At 37.2% G+C, this 24,514-nt stretch overlaps 4 protein-coding genes across 4 annotated transcripts; 1 reads left to right on the top strand and 3 right to left on the bottom strand.

Moving 5' to 3' along the window:
• Positions 1 to 963: 963 nt before the first annotated feature.
• ACHT2 (atypical CYS HIS rich thioredoxin 2) lies at positions 964 to 3,671 on the bottom strand. Its single transcript, XM_021951571.2, has 4 exons — positions 3,253 to 3,671; positions 2,627 to 2,812; positions 1,765 to 1,929; positions 964 to 1,347 (listed from the first exon to the last, which is right to left on the bottom strand). The coding sequence occupies exons 1-4, from the start codon at positions 3,448 to 3,450 to the stop codon at positions 1,210 to 1,212; spliced, it is 687 nt and encodes a 228-aa protein (XP_021807263.1). The 5' UTR covers positions 3,451 to 3,671; the 3' UTR covers positions 964 to 1,209.
• Positions 3,672 to 4,900: 1,229 nt separating this feature from the next.
• LOC110751007 (Alkaline-phosphatase-like family protein) lies at positions 4,901 to 6,933 on the bottom strand. The gene has a single exon (XM_021951422.2). The coding sequence runs from the start codon at positions 6,723 to 6,725 to the stop codon at positions 5,238 to 5,240; it is 1,488 nt and encodes a 495-aa protein (XP_021807114.1). The 5' UTR covers positions 6,726 to 6,933; the 3' UTR covers positions 4,901 to 5,237.
• Positions 6,934 to 7,078: 145 nt separating this feature from the next.
• Positions 7,079 to 10,758, top strand: EER5 (proteasome family protein). Its single transcript, XM_021951423.2, has 12 exons — positions 7,079 to 7,319; positions 7,417 to 7,553; positions 7,651 to 7,744; positions 7,907 to 7,996; positions 8,190 to 8,255; positions 8,397 to 8,486; positions 8,621 to 8,677; positions 9,070 to 9,131; positions 9,543 to 9,630; positions 9,875 to 9,951; positions 10,039 to 10,113; positions 10,199 to 10,758. Exons 1-12 carry the CDS (start codon positions 7,152 to 7,154, stop codon positions 10,434 to 10,436), a joined length of 1,242 nt encoding a protein of 413 aa, XP_021807115.1. The 5' UTR covers positions 7,079 to 7,151; the 3' UTR covers positions 10,437 to 10,758.
• A 415-nt stretch (positions 10,759 to 11,173) lies between these two features.
• On the bottom strand, positions 11,174 to 14,430 carry LOC110751134 (Transducin family protein / WD-40 repeat family protein). Its single transcript, XM_021951564.2, has 12 exons — positions 14,269 to 14,430; positions 14,006 to 14,169; positions 13,648 to 13,726; positions 13,368 to 13,550; positions 13,167 to 13,265; positions 12,773 to 12,938; positions 12,547 to 12,653; positions 12,272 to 12,411; positions 12,102 to 12,174; positions 11,835 to 11,950; positions 11,604 to 11,721; positions 11,174 to 11,522 (listed from the first exon to the last, which is right to left on the bottom strand). The coding sequence occupies exons 1-12, from the start codon at positions 14,314 to 14,316 to the stop codon at positions 11,394 to 11,396; spliced, it is 1,422 nt and encodes a 473-aa protein (XP_021807256.2). The 5' UTR covers positions 14,317 to 14,430; the 3' UTR covers positions 11,174 to 11,393.
• Positions 14,431 to 24,514: the final 10,084 nt, after the last annotated feature.

The raw sequence follows: 24,514 nt of genomic DNA, 5'->3' as shown, positions 1-24,514 counted from the left end.
AAAGGGCCCACACCACAAAATAAAGTTACCTTTAATTTATTTTGTTTTTTAAGAATAAATATTTACTGTATCTTTTAATGTTTTTATTATTTGGCTTTTTATAACAAATGGTCCTCGAGGTTTGCGAAATTATCACTTTTTGTCCCTAACTTTTTTTGTGACACTAATGATCCTTAAGGTTACCTCCATGCATCAAAATGGTCCCCGCCATTAGCTTCAATCAAATTTTCTATTAAATTGATGATGTGGCACATGTGTGGTGCCCACACATCTAATGGTATAGAGCCATGTGGCTTTAAATATAATATAATATTTTAAAAATATTTTTAAAACTTAAACTCTATTAAATAAATAAATAAAAGCAACTTAAATATTTTTTTATTATATATTTTTATTGTGTTCTCTTTCCCTCCCCCCCTCGAAGACCCACTACTCTCTGCCTCCTCTCTCTCTCTCTCTCTCTCTCTCTCTCTTTCTCTCTCTATTTGAAAAGAGCATGAAAGATATTTTAAAATTAAAAAAATATAATTTAAGTTACTTTAATTTATTTTTTAATGAATTTTAAGTTTTAAAAATATTTAAAAAATATTATATTATATTTAAAACCATGTGGCTCTGTACCATTGGATGTGTGGCCTCTACACATGTGCCACATCAGCAATTTAACCAAAAATTTGACAGAAACTAACGATAGGGAACATTTTGATGTGTGGAGAGTAACCTTAAGGATCATTAGTGTAAAATAAGAAACGTTAGGGACGAAAGGTGATAATTTCGTAAACCTCAAGGACAATTTGTGATAAAAAGCCTTATTATTTTGTTGAGCAAGAGAAAAAAATATAACGACGAGAAGAGAAAGATAAACAGATTAAAGAGACGATACGAGAAAGATAAATAGAGAAAATGATTTTCCAAATAAGCAAACTTCAACCTGATTGTCCAGCTGTTTTAAACTCGGAGAAAGAAAGAATCACTCCTATCATATATTATGAACCTGGAACTTCTTTGTCCACAGAATTTTCAAGTAAATACATGACATCCAGAATAAGAATGACAAAGAATGTGGCAGAACAGCAACTCGTGCTTTGCGTTGTTTTGCGTAGGGGGAGGGAGCAAATATACAGAATACAAGTACCAAGCTGAAGCTGACTATTGTGGGGTTTGATACTATGGACCGATTTTCTTAAATACAATTGAGTTGAAGAAGTTCTATGATGAAGCAGATTCCGAGGGCTTGTCCTTCGGAACTGAGGAAGGTTCCAGTGTAAGATCTCCGACTCCCTTTGGAGGGCCGATGCTGCAACGAGCTGTGTTGTGTAATGCAATAGCATCCTTTAACTTCTGGAACTGCATAAGATTATGGACACAATCAGGTCATTTGAAATGAAAAATAGATGTGAAATTTCCTAAAAGCATTAGGAGCAATACTAAAACTTCAGCATCCACATTACCTGCATCACACATATAAATCTAACACAATGAAAAGACGATAATGGAAGATGATTGTTTCCAACAGTATGCCATTCAAGTTTACTAATCCTCCTTTATTCAGCTAAACTAATCAGAGTTGGAGTTTTATGCCAACTATGGTTCCCATTTTTCAAAAAGTAGGTGCTTCAGAGGGTACAACCAGTTTTCTAAGGTGTAAAAAGAAAAGAGACACTATAAAAATCATAAGATTCAACATTCTTCCCGGTAACCTAAATGATAACACAAAAAAAGAAAAAAAGAAAAAGAAAAAGAAAACAGAAGTTCAATAAGTACCTTAGCAAGTGAACACGAAAAGGATTCAAGCTGTCCCTCAGCTCCACGATAAAAGTGGAAATAGGGAAGTACCTTCACGTTCATACTTTTGCACATTGGCTTGTTCTCGTCAAAATTCACTTTCAGGAATAAAATCTCAGGGTGGTCTTCAGCTGTTCTGCAGAGCTGACACATGCATTAAACAACAATATCAGGAACACAGCACCTCAACTATATAAAATCAAGTGTGATACATTCAACATTATCTAAGTTTCCATTGAAGTGAAGTAGTTTCCAGGAGATTTTTACGAAAGGAACTTTTAATATTGAAGGCTTCTTATGTTCCATTGGACATTTAAGCTGAATCTTTGGGTAGTAGAGCCATCTCGCCTCTTCAAAAACATATGTACAGCAATTTGAACTGGGTGATTTCTTGTTTATTTATAACATAGGCGGCATGCAATATAACCAGGAAAAAGTGAAACAACCAAAGAAAACACTCAGCTGACCGGAATTAGTTCTGAGTTCTCCAACAAGACATGCCACTGCTTCCTTGGGTACATTTGAAATCTGGAATCAAACCATTCCAATGAACTTGAAGTCTTACAGTTCAAGTTAGCAAGCGCAAACCAGGAAAGGTTTCAATGACACCAATCCTATGTATACATGTATGTATTTACACATACATGCATATGAACATTACCTTCTTCGCCGCTTGTTTAAAAGTCAAACAACTACGGATTTATTGTCTCAGAAGCTATACGAAAGTTTTTTACGCATAAAGTAACTAGAAGGAATGAAGATGAATTGACTTTTATTTCTCCAAGTAGTTAAAAACTGGAACAAAATTATGAAGAAATGTTCAAGTGACAAAGAAGATTACCTTAGGAAATAATGCACGGCAAGAAGCACACCAAGTCCCATAGAATTCTACAATAACTAATCTATCACCAGCTTGGCCTAAAGCACTCAAAAATTCTTGTGTAGAATGAATGTCAACCATATTTGGAACACTTCTTTCCCACCATTTTGGCTGGTCTTTGTCTTTTTCAGCAACAGTTGCCTGTACCTGCATGCAGGAAAGGGTACAACAAATACACAAGAAGCTATAAGACATTCACTAATTATCAGCTTAATCCAAAACTTGGGGAAAACTAACAAAAAATAATTTCCAATCAGATTTTCCTCAGTAATGTGGGCCTTTCCGGGTGAAGTGAAGAAAAACTGAAAAACTGAAAATTTGCTAACCCGAATTTCAACTTTAACAGATAAGCAAACAAAGCTCCGAAATGCAATTGAACAAAACAATTTAGACAAATGGGTTTCCCTAAAATACTTATAATGTGCAGAAAACTTGGTAATTGAACTCATTCACAAACAAATTTCCCAAAGGCTTACAATATATGACCCAATTACAATATCCCAACTAATGGGTCCTTTCAAATTCAAGCAAATATTGAGTAGATAAGAAATAATTGGAAGAAAATGACTAGTTATGGTTAGAATTACCTTGAAATGCACCAACTGCTTTCTGGGTCTGAAAGCAACGCGAGTAACAGACGAATATGAAAGAGGATAAACCCTTTTATATGGGTTTTGATTGGGTGGGAGGCCCGGTTGGAGAGAATTGAAGGAGGAGGTGAAGGAGGTGAGCAGAGACGAAGAGAAACGCAGTGAATGGAATGGTAATCGAAAAACATCAGCCATTTGACTTGAAAAAAAAATGGAGAAAATATAGAAAAAGGTAATTAAATAACAGAGCTTTTGAAGATTTTGAGAAAGCTGAGGTGGGTGAACTCTACATGTACGTGAGGGTCAAAGCCGCCGAAGAAGAAAGGCCATGGCTTTAAAGAAGACGAGTTGTGTGTGTGATAGCATCCAGTGCTGTGTGTGTGAACCAGAAGACGATGTTAGTTTTTGGTTGATTTTGATTCTACTTCTTACTTTCCAATTTCAATAATTTTTTTTTAAAAAAGAAGAAGATATATTTAGAGTTTTTCTATTTAAACCCCACACTTTTTTTAAAAAAAATATCCCATATATTAAAAAAAACAGAGAGAAAATAGGGTATTCCGCCCTTTAATAGGGTTCAAAATATAAATAATAATAAACCAAGGTGGTTGGTGTGAGTGGTTCGGCACTCTCATTCCTTAAGAGAGGTTAGGGGTTCGATCCCTGCTCTCGCATGGAGTCACCACTTTAGCTAGCACTTTACCCCTTACGGGCCGACCCGGTGTGAGCGGGGATTAGTCTGGATTGTGATTAAGGCTTAAAGGTGCCACCCATAGTTGGGGCCCATCCAGGGCCACCTCGTGGTTCAGACCAAAAATATATATATATATATATATATATATATATATATAAATAATAATTTTTCCTTTTCATTTAGTTTTCTTTTGTATTATAAAAAAAAATACAAATAATCCTGCATTGTAGTTGCAGTTTTATGCATATAAATTTTTAGTTAGGACATATGGTAACACACAAATTTAAGAACGTAATAATTAAAAGTTGGGTAAGGGCTGTTTTTGTGATTGCATAAGTGACAAATGACATAATAACATTACATTTTAGTAATATTTATATTAGTTTTTGTTGACTTTCCAACTGGTATTTAATCTAAATTTTTTTAATATTTAAAATGAAAATATTGTGTAATTTCGTATTTAACTTCAAAATTCTCTTTATATTAACGTGTTATTTCTTTCTCAGTTAAGAATTTTTTTTTAAGGGAAAAAAAAAAAGATTTCTAGTGAGTTGATATTTTATATTCAGTAAAGGGAATATTTTGGAAAAGTAATTGAGTTTTGCATTATTCACTAGAATTATAAAAGTCAACAAAACTTTAAATAGGCCGCGAGAAGAACCAGCTGCTAACCATCTAGCCCACTTGGGCCATAAAGAGGGTCTGCCTTTTTGGCTGATGCCTTAAGATTCAGCTTACCCAAACACCCCCAAAACAAAAATAAAAGAAAATCACATGATGTTACTACCATAAGAGAACTCTAATCTCTATTGATCTATTATAAAGATTGCTTTGAAAGTTCCTCAAGAAAACCAAAAGGCAACAAAAGAAAGATTGCTTTGAATTTAAGAGATTGCAGAAGTGCTGCCAAACACAGATTTTTTAACTGTCTAGATATGAATTCCCAAACCATCGAGGTTGAAATAGGGATTGCTCTTTAATATGAACTCAAAATTACATATATTTAGACAACACTAATTTATACTACCAGATGATGTCTCTTTACAAAGTTACAAAAATTACAACTCAGAATTTAGAGGCTGGATCCTGTTCATGGTAGCTCCTATTACATGAAGCAAACAGATGGAACAATACCTTCTATTATGCTTCATCATGCTTCAAATAGTGTACATCACACTTGCCTGAAACTAAGCATGTCGCAAATACGGTTCCATGATAGCCGAATTCGCCAACCACCGCTCAAACTTCAACCAGCTGAATCCACCTGGGATATGCTTGGGGGTGGATACTAAGCACTAGGCAAAAGAACAGACTTTGAAAATGATAGAGATCCATTGTTAGGAGCACCCTGAATATTAAGAATCGTAGTGACCAAGTTGTATATGTGGACATTTTCAAAACTAGGAACCTTGCGACCTCTTGCAAACTGAGGACCATGCCCAACGAATATGGTTCTCATGGAAAATACAGCATTGTCATAACCATGTGATCCTCCACATTCTCTCCGCTTCGTCCTCTTTTGTTCTACCTTAAACCCCTCTTCAACCAACCCTATTATAGGCGGAATTCGATCACTCGCTGCGTAATGGAGCCTACTAGGAAGCTCCTCCTTAAGATACATTCTCAAATTTTTCCCATTCTCAACTTTCCCTGATTTCAATCCTTCATTCATCTTAGCAACAACATTTGAAGGATCAATTCCTGAAGGCGGACGAATAGCAAGTAACGGAGTATGTGACAGGACCCAATTATCAGGAATTTCAATCCAAGAGGTCAAATCATCTAGGTAAATTAGCTTTTTATCACAAGTACCAACCATCCCATGATCACCCACCAAAATGACAGAAACATCCTCAAAGACCCCTCTTTTCTCTAAACCTTCAATCAACCTCCCAATCATCCTATCAATTCTAGCAACAGCTTCAGTAATCTCAGGATCATCAGGCCCAACCTGGTGACCCTGATGATCAGGGTCCTCAAAATACAGAGTCATAAACGCAGGAATTTCACTACTAGGCAGATCAAAGTAGTTCAAAACACTATCAACCCTTTGCTCAAAAGGAACAGAACCATTATACTGCATGCAAAGCTTTTCAGGGCAAGTCCAAGAACCTTTATTTACCTCAGAACCCGGCCAGAAATAAGTGGCAGCCTTCAAACCATGATTGACCACAGTCTCCCACAAGGGCTCACCTAGCCACCACTTGGGTTCGTGGCTTCCCATGTTGAAAAACTCCCCTGTGTGCGGATCCACAAAGTGATTGTTGACTATTCCATGATAAGCAGGGTAAAGACCTGTGACAATTGAGTAATGGTTAGGAAATGTTAGAGTCGGGAACACAGAAATCAAACCCTGCTCGGCCTCGGTCCCATTGGCGATGAGTCTACCGATATTCGGCGTCGGAGTCTTGAATTGGTACCCGAATCGAAACCCATCTGAGGAAACTAATAGAACCACTGGATGGTCAAGTTTTGCTAAAGCCCGAGCCTTGGATTCGACTGATGTGGAGTTGTGTGCGGGCGTGGCTGTGGCCTTTGATGGGGTCGAGAAGAAGAGGAAAGCGAAAGCAATAGCAGCAGAGAGAGCTATGCAGGTGATGAGCAAGAGAGAGATGAAGATGATGGTGGTGTTGGGTTTGTGAGAAGGAGATGAGGTCGAAGGTGATGAGGTGGATGAGTCTGTGTTGAAAGAGAGCAGAGCCGTAGCTGGGTTTGGAAGCTCTTCATCTTGGGTTGGGATCGGTGTGGGTTTCATGGGCAACGAATCCGAACCCATTTCGACAAACCAGCTAATTTCTTCTGGTTTTTCTTCAATGGGTTCAGAGAATTAGAGAATTTGTGATGTGGGTCTTGCTGTTGAGCTATGGAGAAAGAGAAAGAGAGGGGCTTGAGTGAGATGCAAGGGTTAAAGGTTTGGTCTTGTTGTTGCAGACAGTTTGGTGGAAGTTGGCTTTCAACTTTCAAAGAAGACTACTTGTTAATGGTTTTCAAACTTTTCTGTGGACCTGCTATGAGCTGGAAGAAGGTATGTACGACAACGATTGGTGTTGGATATTCCAATTATACGTAAAACGACTTGTCGTTTCTCAGTTCGCTCGCTTTCCTTTTTGTTGACGACGTCGTTTGACCCTTCACTCTCACACGATCAAGCAAACAAGAAATAAAGGTGTCTGCTTACCGAGAGAGGAGTTTGAGCAGAAAAATGGCGTACTTGAGCATGGGAGAGGCCCACAGGAGAATCAACGACTACCTCAACCGCTTCTCCGACGCCGTTTCGACCCAGGACGGGGCTTCCCTCAAGCAGCTCCTCTCTCTCTCATCCAACAACCCTGCTATCCTCTCTCTCGCCGATGCCCTCAACGTCTTCCAGGTCATGCATTTACATGAATGTTTATTTATATATATATATATATTTGTTTCAATTGGAAATTTAGGGTTTTGATTAGTGCTGTTATTATGTGTGACAGGACGCCAATAGATTGATTAAACAGTCCGATAACGACACTCAATTTGGTGAAATTCTGGTTCATCTGTTCCGTGCTTTTCAGAGTTACCGAGTCGGGAGCTTCATTGATTCTTACCAAGCCTTTGAAAAATCTGCAAAGTATTCATCTTTTACTTTGATTTTGATTAATTCTGTTATATGTTGTAATTTTATATCTGGTATTGGTATTTGACTATTGGTGGTGGTGGATGTGCAGTGCTTTTATTCAGGAGTTTAGGAACTGGGACACAGCCTGGGCTTTGCAAGCATTGTATGTTATAGCTTATGAAATTAGGGTTCTAGCTGAGAGGGTAAGACCGGCAATTTCCCTTTTTTTTTTTCCCCCTTTTAATAAAAGAAAGAATAATATGTGCTTTATTGTTGCTTAACACAAATGTGTGCTTTATTTCGTTACTGGTTGTGGATATTTTTGGAAGAGGATTCAAGTGAAACTGTTATGTGTGGCTTTGTAGGCTGATAAGGAATTGGCGTCAAATGGAAAGTCCCCAGAGAAGTTGAAGGGAGCTGGTTCTTTCCTTATGAAAGTTTTTGGGGTTCTTGCTGTAAGATTTCGTACATTTCATATTCCATTTCTTTCACGTTTCTTACTAAAACTTTGGTTTGTAGTTTTTGCTCTCTAAATGAAAGACCATTGCTTTACTTTTACTTCTATAACACTAACACTTTCATACTAATGTCATAGTTTAACCTTATGAATCCCTAATGTTAACTCTTTCATTGGTGTATCCATTTTAGGGAAAAGGACCAAAACGTGTTGGAGCATTATATGTTACTTGCCAGTTGTTTAAAGTTTACTTTAAGGTAATATTTTATGCACAGTTATGAATTGATTAATTCTTTGCAAATATATCTGAATTAGCTATTGGGGACTCTTTTCAATGCTGAGTAAAACACACATAAGCTGAACTGCATTATGATGAACTAACTTTTATTACTTTGCAGCTTGGTACTGTTCACCTTTGCCGCAGTGTGATAAGGAGCATTGAAACTGCAAGAATATTTGATTTTGAGGAATTCCCTAAGAGAGATAAGGTCGGAATTGACTTTGATTGAGCAGATGCCATTTTCTTTCCTTTTCTTTTCTTCTCCCCCCTCCCCTTTTGAATTGGTTCTCAATCTACAACTAGTTTTTATGTTTATTCTCACTGTTGTACTGTGATATGCAGGTCACGTACATGTATTATACTGGCCGCCTAGAAGTTTTCAATGAAAATTTCCCTGCTGTAAGTAACCTAATTTCCATGGTGTTTCTGACCAAATTTTTATTTTTATTTTTAAAATTCCATGGTGTTATGATGCAAGTTTCTTGTTTATTAAGTCATTTAAGTGGTGTTTTTGGTTCTGGTTTGGATCACCCTCTGGATTCTTGACTTCTGGAATTTAGAAACTTGATAGAGAAATGAGCAGTTCCATACTATGTCTTATGGTAATTTTAAATAATGAAATTGGAAGATTCACTCTCAGCTGATGTGTCATCAAATTATTTAAATGGACGCCTCATCTTATACTTCACGTGAATTCACTTATTTCTTTGCATGCAAAAGCTCTAGAAAAAATCTAGGTTTTCATCAGCCCGGCCGTGCTATTCACTACATGTACTTTTTTCACCTCGCAGGCTGATCATAAATTGTCATACGCCTTGAGGCACTGCAATCCACAGAGTGAAGCAAATATAAGGTTCGGTTCAGGTGTGCTTGCTGCATATATTTTGCATCTGGATGATAGACTTGATTGTTGTTGTGCCTATATATTCTTCGGCTTGAATCATCTTTTTATTTGTATGATGTTGATACTGGAATTTGATTTTGATAATTGGCCAAATTGCTCCTCTTGTATCTATCATGATAAGATAGATGGATGATCATTTTACTCCATTCTGTTAAAATGATGGTGTTACCTGAATCTGAAATTCATATTTCGTACAGAAATGGTTATATACATCAATATCCTTCTAGTTTTCTGCAGTTTTAGGTTTATATTCTTACTCATCATAAAACATCTTGTGAGAAGAAGTCTAACATGAGATTTATTAAATTTTGTACCATATTTTATTGTCTACTCATTTTTCCATTGTTTGTAATTGCATAGGATGATATTGAAATATTTGATACCTGTGAAGCTTTCAATCGGCATCTTACCAAATGATTGGCTTCTGGAAAAGTATAACCTGGTTGAGGTTTGTCATTCCCTGTCACTTGTTTGTTATTTCCTTTACCTACAAGAGAAATTATTTAATGTGGTTGATGATGTGAAATGAGAAATTCCTGTATCGCTTAGTTACATTACTTGTATGCTACATAAATCTATTTACCAGTGTTCTCAATGAAGATGAGTGTAAACCTTAGCCTGCCCCCACCACCCTTTTCCCCACTTTTGAAAGCTGTGACTAATTCCTAGTTTACAACTTCATGCTTTCACAGTATAAGAATGTTGTACAAGCTCTAAAAAGAGGTGATCTCCGACTACTTCGACATGCTCTTGAAGAGCATGAAGATCGGTATGCTTGGCTTTCATTCTGAAAATCTTGAGATAGGTAAAAATCATTTTCTGGAAGATGGAAACTGAGTCCCTTAAAATAAAACAGGTTCTTGAGATCAGGTGTATATCTTGTCCTAGAGAAGCTAGAACTCCAAGTGTACCAGAGATTAATAAAGAAAATGTAAGTTCCTGTTCCACTTTTTAAAGTTTGATAGTAGAATTACTCTGAAGATTCAGTTCATGACCACCACATGCTCATCGTGCAGTTACATTATCCAAAAGCAGAAGGACCCGATCAAAGCTCATCAGCTGAAGTTAGAAGTAATTGTCAAAGCATTGAAATGGCTTGAGATATCCATGGATCTCGATGAGGTGGAGTGCATAGTGGCCATACTAATATACAAAAATCTTGTGAAGGGGTACTTTGCACACAAGAGCAAAGTTGTTGTTTTAAGCAAGCAAGATCCTTTCCCTAAATTGAATGGAAAACCTGTCAATTCATAGAGAAAATTGACAGTAGTTTGGTGATGAAAAATATGCTTTGTAGATGTTATGGGTTGGCCAGTTTCAGTTCCTCGTCATTGGAATGAAGAATTGCTGCTTTACCTGAAAAATGTTGTCAAAGGGAATCATATGGAGGGGATTGGGCCACATATGAGGCAGCTTATAATGATCTATACAAGTCTATTGTTTTTACAGCCCATGTAATTTTGAATTTTGTGAATCATGTTTTTCCTTTTCAGAAAATCTTGAGAACTTAACAGCCATCATAGATTCATGTTCATGCTCATTATTCCCTCCAAATATAAATCAATTTTGTTCAGAATTGTCTATTTCTCCACTGATGTCCTTCAAACTTGATTTCGTCTGTTCTTTATTTCTCCGTATTCTTTGACATATTTCATCTGAATATTAAGATTGTTATTCCTCAACAGGCTCACTGTTGATGTGTAGTACCTTGCAAATTAGTAAATTAAAATGGGGGTTTATATTGTTTGACCGCGGTTAATTCTTCTTTCACCTCTGTGCTACTGTAAATTAAATACGTACAAAATCCCAGTAGACAAATAGATGCATAAGCATATTGCCCTTATAGATAATTAACTCATTGGACAAATATATCAAAAAGGATATCATCAAGAACTTCCAATTATGCATTAAGGCATTAGGCAAAATTTGTAGAGGTTCCGTACACCAACCAAACTCCCAAAAAAGGGGAAGGAAAAAAAAACGAAAACAACTGTCACTTCAAATATGTAATTGCTTCAAAATTTGTAGAGGTTCCGTACACCAACCAAACTCCCAAAAAAGGGGAAGGAAAAAAAAACGAAAACAACTGTCACTTCAAATATGTAATTGCTTCAGTACATAAGCGCTCACAACACAATTGGAACATGATCTGAAATATATCTACTTTGTGGTGCACGAAGCAAACTGACAAACTTCAACTTTGAAGCACCATCAGAGTTCAGAGGGAAGGGTGGTCTGTATGTTTGAAGGCATCAGAATATTATAACCATCTGCTGCAGTTGAAACAAGCATGCCAGGAATCTGAGCATGCCAATGAAGTTCTTTGAGGTCTTTTTGTCCCTGTTACCATAAATAACCATGAGTTAAATGACTGAACAAGTGAGGGCTTTTGGAATAGAACAGTCGATCAAAACTGTTTACCTGATGGACAAAAAGAAGTTGTGGAGGTAAATCTTTTGGAGCATTCACTTGCTCCTTTGTTTTAGCTTTGAATTCTGCCTCCTCTTCCTCATCATTTTCCAAAGATAGATCCCAAATTCTGGTAACGAAAGCCAAATGACAAAATATTTTGAGTTCAGACATAGAAAGCATGAAAGTATTAGGTTTTAATGTAGGATTATCACTCTAATCTGGTCTTTAAATATTACTTACGTTAGCTGATTGTCAGAAGATGACACTGCCAAAGTGGAGGCTTCATGTGGACTCCACTCGATGGATGTGATGGGGTGTTTATGGTATTCAAAATGTGCCACTACAGAATCTCCTTCCTACGTGCAAATAGAGGAAAGAGGATATATCATTTTAGTTGTTGATTATCAATCAACTTAAAATGGCATCATTGAACCCAATTTAACACTCATAGTAAATGAATTACAAGAGAAAATGTCAGACGGATGCAGAAGTTCCAACAAGGCATACCTTAAGCAATCTAAGATCGCGAATGGAAAAGGTGCCGTCATCACTTCCAGATGCCAGCATACAACTAGCCAGCCTAAGAAAAAAAAATGGAGTGCCAAGGTCATCATATCATATGAAGCACAAAATATATCACAACAAACAAAAACAACAAACATTCACGATTTAATCACCTATTCCAAGAAATAACATTCACATCTGCATCATGCGCCTTAAAAGAAGTTGCTGGTGACTTTCCTAAACGGATATCCCATATTGCTATGTTCCCATCCACAGAGCAAGAGGCAAATACATCAGGTTCTGTAGGACTCCACTGCAAAGATAAAAGGTAAAAAAAATATCATTAATGGATAGGAAAAGATTAAGGAAATCTACTACGAGATTGTAAGGTTGACCATATGCTTTAAAACAACATATCGAACTTTAGCTTCCCATCTTAGCTACATACCTGCAGATCCTCCACACTAGAAGTATGTCCAATATACGGAGTAGTATCAACATTCCATGTTGAACCCGATGTTGGTTCCCACAGATGTATATATTTCTTGCAATCCCCTTTTAAAATCAAAAACATAAATAAATCATTAGTTTCAATGAAAAAAGCAATATATTATTAAATACCCTTGATAGAGAAAAAGAAGATATCAAACTAACTTAACAATAGTACATAGTACCAGATAGAAGCCTTCCAGGTACAAGTGGACTCCAGTCTAGAGCAAACCCTTCATCTTTATGCCCAAACTTAACCAATGGAGTCTGGTTAAAAACTGAAGAAGCTCCCTGGCTAACGTCTGCCTCTGATTCTGCTAAAGCATTTAAATGAGAACTGAAGTCCCAAACCTGCAAGAGTAGCAGGATTAATCCATCTTTAAAGTATAATGTAAATGGTCATTCAAGCGTCAGTTTAATATGAGGAACTTGTAGTTAATGTAGTTGTGAGTTTATTCTTTTAAACCATATAAGGAACTTGTAGTCATAATCTATTCTTTATGCTCAAAATTTGTACATATTTATATAAATTGTAATTGATGAAGAACTCATGCAGGATACAAGGATATAAAGTCTGACCTGCACATGACCAGTATCTGCCCAAGATGCACATATATGGGGATTTTGTGTCATGGCGCGTATACGATTTACACATCCTTCATGAGCTACCTTGCGCAACTGTACATGAGAACAAGAAAAATGGAAATGCACATAGATGAGATCAAAACTAAGCATTGTGAAGGTGAGATGAATCAAGTCTGGGATCTAACAAAATATTGCCTGCAAAACTGGTGCGCCAGATCCACCAGCCTCCTCATCATCGCTATCTTCGTCACTATCACTATCCTCACTATCCATATTAGAGTCATCATCTGCAGGTTTGGCAGGCACTGGTTCGCGCTTTTTCCCAGAAATGTTGGATACTTTAAATATTCCAAGAGAGTTCCAAGCAGCTTTCTCTGCCTGCACAACAAGAAGTTTGAGTATTCACCATCACTATCGTGTGGGTGAAAGAAAAGTGAGAAATAAATCATTCAGAAATTTAAAAGATAAAGCTCACCTGAGTCCCGGCAACGAAATACACTGTATGGGGGAACTCTGTCCGAACCAACCCCAATGTATCTCGTACAATATCAAAGCTGTCAAAAGTAATTCACTTTTAGCAATAAATTGGAAACCTCTAAAACATAATTCAATAGTCTGCGTAAGTCATAAGAGTTTCCGAAGTTAAAAAAAGCTATTCATTAACAGCCAAAAAATCAATAAAAAGCAATAGGTGTATGCTTAGTTCAACTTAGTTATACAGTTCAGCTAATCAAGCTACAACACTTGAAACACATAATTCAAAGTTTAAACTTTATGCCTTTCCTGCAATTTCTGGGCAACCAAAACGAAAAATAAATAAAATTCAGAGCAACCTTAAACAAGGCCAACCAATATGGAAGGCATGGAGAGAATTGTAAGCTGATGGGTCACACTGGAGCTCTTCGCCTTCCTCCAACTTGTCCACTCCTGGTTGCCATACCTTCGCAGGCATCGATGGTATTGCAGAGGAAGAAGACCCATCTCCTTTCTTTGAGCCCTAAACAAGAATTCAATTCGATTGAATTGGTGAAAGATAAACCCCAATTGACTGAAGTAATTAAACAATTAAAGGAGATGGAAGTGGATTGGAGCTGACCTTGTTCTTTCTCTTGGCTTTCTTAGGGTTCTTGATGCTTCGGACCATTTCTAATCTTCAGGTTTTCCAGAAACAGAGACTGATGAAGCAATGAGAAACAAAGCAAACCGAAGAGAAAGAGGGGTTTTGGTGGGGCTAGGGTTTTAGCTTATCGGGCTTCAGGCTTCCTGCTAATAAAAATGCTCTCTTTTTCCAGCCTAAAAAAAACTTATTCACAAAACAAAAGGGCCTGGGCTATTGGGCTAAAACTGACTGCTTTATCCGTTTGGGCTATTTGCAAAAGTCTTGTTGTTGAAAGGTTTGAAATTTTTATTGGATGCTTTTGACATGTTCGTTTAATCCTTTCATGGTTCTCATAGTCCAATTCCTCTATCTCTCTATCTCTCTCTCTAGTTCTGTACTTTGTAGAGCCATTTTCCTTTTGATTTGGAAATTGGAACATCTAATATGGACCTCACATCACGTTATTTATGTCTAATTTTTCAATGGTTCTATTTCTACTTGGATGGAAGTTAGATTTTATAAGAAAGAACCTTTTTGTTTCTATCTAATATTGCTGTCAACTTTTGGTACAGCGGCTGGATGGATGCATTGCAGATCATATAAATGGCTGAAGGTGCCCTCTGAACATCCCCTGTGTTGCATGGCATATTCCAGCTTCAGCTTTTGCACGCTTAGGGACCATTTCAAATTTACAAGAAGCATCGAGATCGAGGAATGATTAGCATACAAAAAGTTGCTAGTATGTCAAATAGAGAAAAGAGTCGTCTTTATAGGGGGCATGCTTGAGGAAATTGTTTTCCATCCTGCCCGCTGTGTTGACAGATTGGGCATTTGAATTGTCTCCAAGTAATGACTTGTACTAGACTTGATGTTGTTAGCATTTGTCATATGTTGAATTAGTCTACTAGCTCATTAATGAATTAGTTAGTTTAGTCATTAATGGAATTGGTAGAATTAGGTTAGGAGCCTACCTTAATTTAGGGAAGAATGGTTTGGTTGCCTAATTTGGTAGGCTTGACCTTGGGAATTCAAAGGTTAGGAGCTCAAGGTATTTTGTCTTACTTGTACTTCCACTTGTATAAATATGCTTGCTTGTAATAAAAAGAAGAATCAATGAAAACTGAATACAAGTTGAAAACCAGAAAATTATCTTCTCTCATTTTCATATTCTCTTATATTTTCATATCCTAACTTCTCATGTTTTGGCATGGTATCAGAGCCTAATGGCTAATCCTTAAGATCCTCTACCAAATTGAGAGTCGTTGGCGTATCTTCATGTTACTATAAATTCTCTTGTTTCTCCTCTCCTCTATAATCAACATATTTTTCTTTCTACCTTAGCCTTTTTCGCAGCTTCTTTTGTCACTGCATTTTTTTTTTCCTTCATTTTCTTTCCCTTCCAGTATTAAAATAAAAATAAAAATTGTCATTACCTTGTTTCTGCTAAATTTCCTCTCTGTCATCTGTATGAGCAATAAGCCCCTGGGCCATGATGGCCTGATCTGTTTCCTTTGGTGGGCAGTACGTCCCTTGATCACCATGATCCCTGTCCTCCGTGAGCTTTGTCACCGCTCACCGAGCCGTCGCCTTCCTCCGTGAGCCTCGTCACCGCTCGCCGAGCCTTCTCCAGCCGGCCTTTGTCTCTGTCATGCCGTGCTTCTCTGTCGTTGGTCCCTTAACTGGTGTTGTTGCTCTCTTGCACATGTGCTGACTCTCTCTTTGTATTGCCGGCACTGTCCCGGCTCCTTAGCTTGCCTGTATCGCTCATGCAGCTCTGCTCAACTCTCTGTCTATCTCCTCATATCCCTATCTCTCTCTCTGTATCTCTGTATCTCTCCATTTTTCTGAGCAAAATACTTGCTCTCTTCTCTGCTGCACACTTTGGACGCCTGCCTGCCTGCCCTCTGTTGCCACATGTGATGTTCCTTTTGACACAATTTCTTTCACTTGTTTTTTCGTTCCAGTATGGCTTTTTCCCACTTGATAAATGGGTTTCACTTCTCTTTATATTTTAAAATTGTTTTCTCACACCTCACACCACTTCTTCTGACTGCCCACAACTCTCTCACGTGCACCCTCACTTTTTTCTTTCTCTGAACTTCCCTTTGTTTATCAAAAACTTGTGCTCCCTTATGTTTCTCCTCTTTCTTTTACAAAGGTTCTATATATTATTAAATAGCACTTTTTTGTCTCTCTTTTTTGGTGGGTTCCTTTTTTGTTTGTTTGTTTCTTATCACATATTGCCTTTCTTCATCATTTCCTCTTGTGCCCACGTGATAGGTGTCTTGCTTGTTCCCAAACATTCCATTTTCTTAATACTACTATTCTCTTTTTTATGGTTTCTTTTCTCACCACCAATCCCATACTTCTTATTTTATTCCCTTTTATTTCCTTAAATTATTTCTTCCACTCTATTTCCATACCATTTTTTGGGGTATATTTCTTCCCCCTCTGTTACCCACGTGAAGGGTGTTCTCTCCTCATCCCTTTGTTCTCATGCACATCATATTTGTGTGGGTAAAGTTTCTCTGCCTACTCATTTCTCCATTAAATATATATATGAAAAAGAAAAAAAAAATTGCCACCTCTTCTCTTCATTTTTATTTCTTCTTTCTTTTTGGGTTGTTGCAGACTCTTCTCCATCTTTTATTCCTTTCCTCCAGTTGTCGGCTGCCCATCTCCATTCCACCTTTCCTTGCATTTGTTTCTGCCACGAGACTGCCATGTTTGAATCTCTTTACTATTATTTCATTTTCTTTCTTTCAAATCTCGACCCTCTACCAGTGTCAGATTTGAGGGGGAGATAGATGCAACTTTATTTGGGTGCTGCAACTTTATTGTCATTACCGGTGTTGCTTTCTCCAAATCTCGACTCTCATACGTCGTCGGATTTGAGGGGGAGTGACACTGCTGCTCATCTATTCCGCTGCCTACAATTCAGTTACCTATCTGCCATGATTGATTCTTCTACATCTGAGCTTCAGTCAGCTTCTGTTTCACAAGTGCCACTGCTTATGGTTCTGACAACCTCTTCTCTTCAGGGGGAGAGAAGGAGTGAAGAGAAGTTGTGTCTGCAATAGTGGAAGTATTTGTGACGCTGCTAGTATTATTGTTGCTGCCTACTATATTGCACTTGCTGGTGCCAGTGTCTTAGATTTCTCTCACTGGTGCCAGTGCCACTGATCATATGGCTCCATCGACCCTTTCTCTTCAGGGGGAGAGGGGGAGTGAAGAGAAGTTGCCTCTGCTGTTGCTACTGCCACAGTTGTCTGCCCTGCCTTGTCTTGCTGGTGCCAGTGCCTTATATTGCTCTTGCTGGTACCAGTGTTGCTCTTGCTGCTACCAGTGTTGTTGTCTCTTGTTGAGGACAGTGTTGTTGTTGCTTCTACCGTGTTCTTACCTTTACTGGTGTGTTTCCGATGTGGTCATGCCCGTTGACCCTGTCTTTGCTTTTGACTTTCCGTACCCTTGCCTTATCCTATTTTTTAGGGTTTGGCTTTACCTTGCCACACCCTATTTTGTTTAGGGTTTGGTTTTACCTTGACGTGCCTTTCCCTATTTTAGGGTTTGGTTGTGTCCTTGCCGTGTTCACAGGGTTTCTGTGTCCTTTACCTTATCTTTGCCGTGTTCACAGGGTTTCTGTGTCCTTTACCTTACCTTTGCCGTGTTCACAGGGTTTCTGTGTTCTTACCGTGTTCACAGGGTTTCTGTGTTCTTTGCTTTGCCTTTGCCTTATTCGCATGGTTTATGTGATCTACCGACCAACCGGCTGCACTTGGATTTGGTGTTGCCACCGACAGACCGAAATGATTAACTTCAATGTGGCCTTTGCTCCACGTGTGGCCCACCATGTAGTGGTCCCACGTGAGGGGGCATGTTGAAGTGGATCGACATTTTATTAAGAAGAAGCTCGATGCAGACATATTAATGAAGGAAGTCTCTTGTTATAGCTTTCCACAACTCTCTTGGCAAGTTGGGCATTGGTGATATCTATGCACCAACTTGAGGGGGAGTGTTAGCATTTGTCATATGTTGAATTAGTCTACTAGCTCATTAATGAATTAGTTAGTTTAGTCATTAATGGAATTGGTAGAATTAGGTTAGGAGCCTACCTTAATTTAGGGAAGAATGGTTTGGTTGCCTAATTTGGTAGGCTTGACCTTGGGAATTCAAAGGTTGGGAGCTCAAGGTATTTTGTCTTACTTGTACTTCCACTTGTATAAATATGCTTGCTTGTAATAAAAAGAAGAATCAATGAAAACTGAATACAAGTTGAAAACCAGAAAATTATCTTCTCTCATTTTCATATTCTCTTATATTTTCATATCCTAACTTCTCATGTTTTGGCAGATGTTTTCCTGTAATATGCAGGAATAAGATTTCAAGATGTGACTTCTGAAATTAGTTTAGTTTCCAAAGAGGGAATGAGATTTCGAAAGTGTGCTTATTTTTAGCTACGGTATCAGCACCAGTTGCTATAGCTCTGATTACCCACACCTAGCAACGGTTTATTTGGCGCTAAAGAAACATTAGTCCTCGCAAGGCACAAAAAACGCAGCCAATACTGAAACACCGTCGCAAAAACTTGACCTGTCACAGTTACAAATTAAAGTGTTTGACCTTTCTTTTAATTTCCCTCAACTACTATTGGCAATTTGGTAAACCATGTAGAAGGTGCAATGAACTTAACAAAATTCGACAAGGGTAATAGTAAAGGCATCTAACTATTTCCTCAACCTTTGCTTTTTTAATACAAGCAATAATTGATATTAAACTAATCTAAATTACGGAGAGGGAGGATTCGAACTTTGGTGCAGAGTGGGGAGCACATCCGCTCTAACTAATTTGGCTAAGCCCATATCAGCATTTTCTCAATGTTTTAGATCCAATTAATGTGGCACTTTTTTAATATTCAGAGCCACTTTAAACCATTTAAGTTGATGAATGATAAAAATCAAGGTATCACATAATTAATTAAATTGTGACCAGAAGCTAGTGCTTTTGACAAGTACACTTCATTATTGATATTTTACCCAATAGAAAATTTGAATTTGAATTATGCTTAAGCAAGTTATGCTATTTAAAGTTTTTGCGTAAACAGTGTTTGCGTAAATTAGCCAAATGAAAACACTCTTACAACAACTATTGCCTTAGAGGTCAAAAGACACTTAATATTTTTAGCAAGCAAAGTCATTATACAAAGGTAAAAATTGCCATATTTTTTTTTTCAGTCACAAGATCATTACTTAACAAGAAACCTAGTGGATTGTACAAAGCCAAAACAAGTACATATACAAAAAGGGCCAAGGCCAAAGAAAAGCAGTTTAAAAAAACTCAAAACAAAGCACAATTCCTAAACGACAATAAATTATTGAGTGTTACAAGGTCCAAAACAAATTCAAAGCAGTCCACACCTCGACATACGAAGGGAACGAACCAAGGACGACAAATAGTAAACAATCGAAAACAACAAAACAACACAAACACAAACAAAATATCCACACAAGATAAGGAAAAAAAAGAGTAGTTGGTTTATGTGCTTATTACACTCTTTTTTATGGATGTCGTAGTTTTGGCTAATTTAATGTAAGTTTGTCCCATCCAGTTCGGCCCTTAGCCTTTGCACGATGGGGCGTCAGAATGCCTGCATGGAAGAAGTTGCATAATGCTCCAATTGAGAACGAGGAAGCTCCCTCAGAACATGCTACCTTAGCCTTTGCACAGCGCCGCCGCCATAATGCCTGTATGTAAGAAGCTGCAAAATGCTCCAATTGAGAACGAGGAAGCTCCATCCGATAATCGAACCAAAATTGAGCGACAATTGACTTCAAGTTGTTGGCCCTAATTGAAAATGCTTCAACTTTTGTTTGGGACATAAGAGTTGTAGTGGAGATAGGTAACTCAGAAAATACGCAAGATTTGAATGCCCAATTTAGAAGTTCTTCTCCATAAAAATCACTTTTCTCAAGGCACTTGCACACATTTGTTCCACCCTTAATAGGTGTGTAGGTCAATGCAGTGCCTCCAGTGATGAAAAGCATCTTTCGGAGTGGTTCTCCCTCTCGAATGATATAAACATCCTCACCATAAGTCACCGGCTTAAGATACTGGCAGATTGCTTGTAACACTTTGTCATCTGTACTTTCAAGCAACGACACCTACCAATATATATAATTTAATAATGTTGAACAAAGTTTAATAGAAAGAATCATAGCAAATTAACCCAACTACTTACTTTCTTTAGTGAAGCCAAGCAGCACATTTTACGCATTTTCTCTATTATGTCTGCATATATCGTTTCAATCTTCTGTTGCAATTTAAGATGATCTGATACTTTTTTCGACCCCTGCATATAATTATTAATTTTATAGATACAAAAGAATTAATACGGAAATTTATATGAAGGAGCTTCAATTTTAAAGACATAAATTTAGTTTAGAATATCGCTTTGTCAAACAAAAAAAGACATCAGTTTTTTTTAAACACCAACCTGCACCCTTGAATTGAGATATACTAAAAATAGTGCCAAGCCACTTATAGAGATCACAATCGAAAAGATGATTTCGTCCCTAAAGAAACTGGTCTGAAGGTTTGAACCAAAAGAACTGCAAAAAGAAAATGAAGAAGCAATATATTTGATAAGTGTATATCGCAGGTTATAATGAAAATTCCATCTGCTACCTAGCTCAAAGTGTGTGTTCTTCTATAGGTATGGTATTAATTATCATACAATAAGAAAGAACACACTTGGGGCACTTTAGGAATAATCTTTTAACAAAACTGACTCATCTAGAGCATCTCTAAGGTTTAAATAAAATTAAACCCTTCAAGTGGAGATGCAATTTGACATAAGATAAAGAAATTTCCTTAGACGACACAAGGAAGAGTTGATGGGTTTAGAACTTTGCGTGAAATTCTATATATAAATAAAATTAATTGGTAGTGTTAGAATATAAGAACGGTTTTTTTTTTTAAAAAAAAAGAAAAAGAAATGTAAGAACGTGTCTACTACTAATACTATGACATCCTTGTAAATTGTAATTATGGGATCAAAACATGATTTATTTATTTTTGGGGGATCATCAAGAAAAGTTTAAAAGCTTTATAAATATACAAACCTCAAATTTCGCAGGCCCCACCAAATACATTGCAACATCTTCACTGGAAGATTTCTTGAGCTTGTCATATTAGATTGGAAAGCGTATAGATATATACCAAAATCGAAAGGTAAAGTTGTTACATTTTCTGAAAGTTGTACAGCGCACGACTCCCGTAAATGCGAGATATTGAACATCTTATTATAGCCCATTTTATTGAGTAACTCGGATAGATTTCTTGGATTTTTAAATCCTTTGCAATAGAATAAATGATGAAGCATTTCACTACCACACATTTGATTGAATTTACAAGTATGCTCCTTCCAACAAACTATCTTTCGGTCCACAGCAAAATAGTACCACAAGGCTCCGAATAGCTGAAAATGAGCGACAAGCACATAGTTCATAATCAATATATAGTTCATTGAAAATATAATATTATGATTCTCAAGGTTTCAGCAAGTAACTAAACATAATTAACATTAATTAAAGCAAACTTCATGGAGGTTAAATGCAAATTAAGAACAAGTTGATTATTTTTTTCTTCAAACGTGGAAGATAAGATTGAAACTTACATGAGCAGCAAGGATGAATGGAAGGAAGTCCATAGTAGATTTAAGAAATCTTTTTACTGCGGTTTTTATTTTAGCATGCCGATCGAGCCATCGGTAGAGATTATAAGCCCGTAAAGTATATTGGATTGGAATTAGATAAAAAAGATAACCGTATATGTTACCAAAGTTTGTCAGTTGTCCAGTGAGTATGATTGCCTGGACACATTTAAAGCCAACAGTTAAAATTTGATTACTGTGTAACCAATATTAAATCATTATTAACATATAAAGATAATGTTTATGTATGCTGCCAAGTGTAGACAAGGTAATATTCCAGTTTTTGACAGGGCGGCATGACTAATAATTTTTTTTAATTATATTATTTTCAGGATAAGATATTTAATTACGTGGAAGAAGTACGATCTTATATACCTAGGCCTGGGCACGGTTCGGGTCGGGTCCAGATTTGGCCGACCCGTGGAGCTGAATCGATGGTGACTTCGGTTCTCGGATCGGGTCGGGTCCAGGTGAAAATCCGAAATTGAGCCAAACTGGAAATGGGCTCGGGTCTCGGGTCGGTTCTGCCTTTTGATCGGTTTGGGCTTGGGCCCAATTTTATATTCTCAAAAGCCCAAATTATATTTAATTTCAGCCAAAAAAAAGCCCAAATCGAATTATCTTTCAGCCAAAACCCTTTTTTGTTGTCAAATTTCCAAAACCTAATAAGTTCTTATTAACAAGCCCAAATCACATTTTCACCTCTCTTTCAAATCCTAAAATTATGCAAATTCAACCTATAAAAATCCATCATTCCAAGCATGCAAATTCAATGTATAAAAGCAATCCATCATTCCAAGCATGCAAATTCAATGTATAAAAGCAAGCAATTACAAAATGAAACTTACAAACCATTACAAAAAATAACTTACAAATAAAGCAAGCAATTCAAATGAAACTTATGAAATATTACAACCCATCACAAAAATACACCAACTAAAGATAATATCCTTGCAAAAAATCAGCTGCCTCCATTCTTCCAAAAGCCTTAACAAAGCAACCTACATAACACTTAAAAGAATTAACACAAAGTTTCACCATAAACAAATCATAATTAAAACAAGATGCAAGAAAAATACCTTCCAACATATCTTCATCACACTAAGAAGGGGGAGTCTTATTCAAATTTGTTGTGGATGTTTTACTCCCCATTTCTACAAAAAATAATAAAATAAATCAAACCAATTTGAGTTAGAACACATAAAAATGAGAAAATAATCGGATTCAAATATACTTATACAAATGAAAACATTACCCATTTCAATTGCTTCATAAAACTCCATCTCCTCAATGGTTGGCACATATTGCAATGAAGATATATCTTCGGACCTTATCCAATTTTGAGAGCAAATCAAAGCCTCAACCATCCTAGGAGACAATGAGCTTCGAAACGAGTCAATCACTCTCCCACTTGTGCTAAAACAAGACTCCGAAGCTATTGTGGAAGTAGGGATTGCAAGCACATCCTTTGCAATTGATGCCAAAGTAGGATACTTGAGCCCATTTATTCTCCACCACCCTAGTATATCAAACTCCTCATCAATGGATTCAAGTGGATCCAACAAGTACCTATCCACTTCATGTGTTATAACCACATTCTCACTCTCTTGTTGAATTTTTTTCCACTTTTCCATCATGGTTTTTCTTTTACGACCTCCAAAAACCAAAGAAGAGTCGGTTTCATTGTTAGTACTACCACCACTCTCATTGGTAGTACTAGTAGCACCCATATTGTTGCTACTAGGCTTATACACTTCATACATATTCATAAGAAGTTGTTTCACCTCATTTGTCTTTTGAGCCACCAATCTATCACAAGTAGGATCATTTTCAAATATTTCTTCAAAGATGTGCTTCAAATTGCGAAGCTTGAATCGGGGGTCAATCACAACTCCTATCATAAAAAATGAGTTCACTTTATGAAGTTCACCCCAATATTTATCATATTTCTTCTTCATTGATGCTGTCATATCATTTAAAAGAGTATCCATGGCTGTCCGTTCTTCAATAGGAATTGTAACATCATATCTATACAACTCCCGAATCTCCCCATCTATGGCAAGCAAGTCATGGAAGGTTGAGTGTGATGTTGGATGCAAAGAAGCTGAAATTTTCAAAGTAACATCATAGAAGGTCTTCAAAAACATCACAAATGTCACGGCTTTTTCCCAATCTTCATCAATAGGTGGACCCACCCTCTTATTAGTCTTAGACTTTCCCTTCCTTTTCCCACTTCCTTCAATGCCTTCAATTCTCTCATCATCTCCTTCATCTTCCTTGAAGTACATTAAGTAGGAAGAATCGGGATCATCCCCCATTCTATCAAAAGCTTTTCGAAATTTCAATGCCGCATCAAGCATCAAATAAGTGGAGTTCCACCTAGTGGGCACATCCATCACCACCAACCCCTTGCACTCTATTTTTTCGGTCTCAACACACATTTTGAAGTAACTCAACCGAGAAGGTGAGGACCTCACAAACTTGACCGCATTACGGATTGCCACAATTGAGCTTTCTAATCTCTTCAAACCCTCC

The sequence above is a fragment of the Prunus avium genome, chromosome 7, assembly GCF_965620075.1.
Source record: "Prunus avium chromosome 7, drPruAviu1.hap1.1, whole genome shotgun sequence".
Taxonomy (NCBI): Eukaryota; Viridiplantae; Streptophyta; class Magnoliopsida; order Rosales; family Rosaceae; genus Prunus; species Prunus avium.
This window is presented reverse-complemented; position numbering and strand designations above follow the sequence as displayed.

What these genes read in the sequence shown, in the direction of transcription:
- ACHT2 (XM_021951571.2), bottom strand. Translation starts at nt 3,450, where the DNA reads ATGGCTGATGTTTTTCGATTACCATTCCATTCACTGCGTTTCTCTTCG. An exon ending in AGCAGTTGGTGCATTTCAAG is followed by an intron (nt 2,813 to 3,252) that starts GTAATTCTAACC and finishes TCCTGCATGCAG; the next exon opens with GTACAGGCAACTGTTGCTGA. An exon ending in GCCGTGCATTATTTCCTAAG is followed by an intron (nt 1,930 to 2,626) that starts GTAATCTTCTTT and finishes TGCATGTGTCAG; the next exon opens with CTCTGCAGAACAGCTGAAGA.
- LOC110751007 (XM_021951422.2), bottom strand. Translation starts at nt 6,725, where the DNA reads ATGGGTTCGGATTCGTTGCCCATGAAACCCACACCGATCCCAACCCAA.
- EER5 (XM_021951423.2), top strand. Translation starts at nt 7,152, where the DNA reads ATGGCGTACTTGAGCATGGGAGAGGCCCACAGGAGAATCAACGACTAC. An exon ending in AAAAGTATAACCTGGTTGAG is followed by an intron (nt 9,631 to 9,874) that starts GTTTGTCATTCC and finishes ATGCTTTCACAG; the next exon opens with TATAAGAATGTTGTACAAGC. An exon ending in CTTGAAGAGCATGAAGATCG is followed by an intron (nt 9,952 to 10,038) that starts GTATGCTTGGCT and finishes AAAATAAAACAG; the next exon opens with GTTCTTGAGATCAGGTGTAT.
- LOC110751134 (XM_021951564.2), bottom strand. Translation starts at nt 14,316, where the DNA reads ATGGTCCGAAGCATCAAGAACCCTAAGAAAGCCAAGAGAAAGAACAAG. An exon ending in ATTGGTTGGCCTTGTTTAAG is followed by an intron (nt 13,727 to 14,005) that starts GTTGCTCTGAAT and finishes TACTTTTGACAG; the next exon opens with CTTTGATATTGTACGAGATA. An exon ending in AATGTTATTTCTTGGAATAG is followed by an intron (nt 12,175 to 12,271) that starts GTGATTAAATCG and finishes TTTTTTTCTTAG; the next exon opens with GCTGGCTAGTTGTATGCTGG.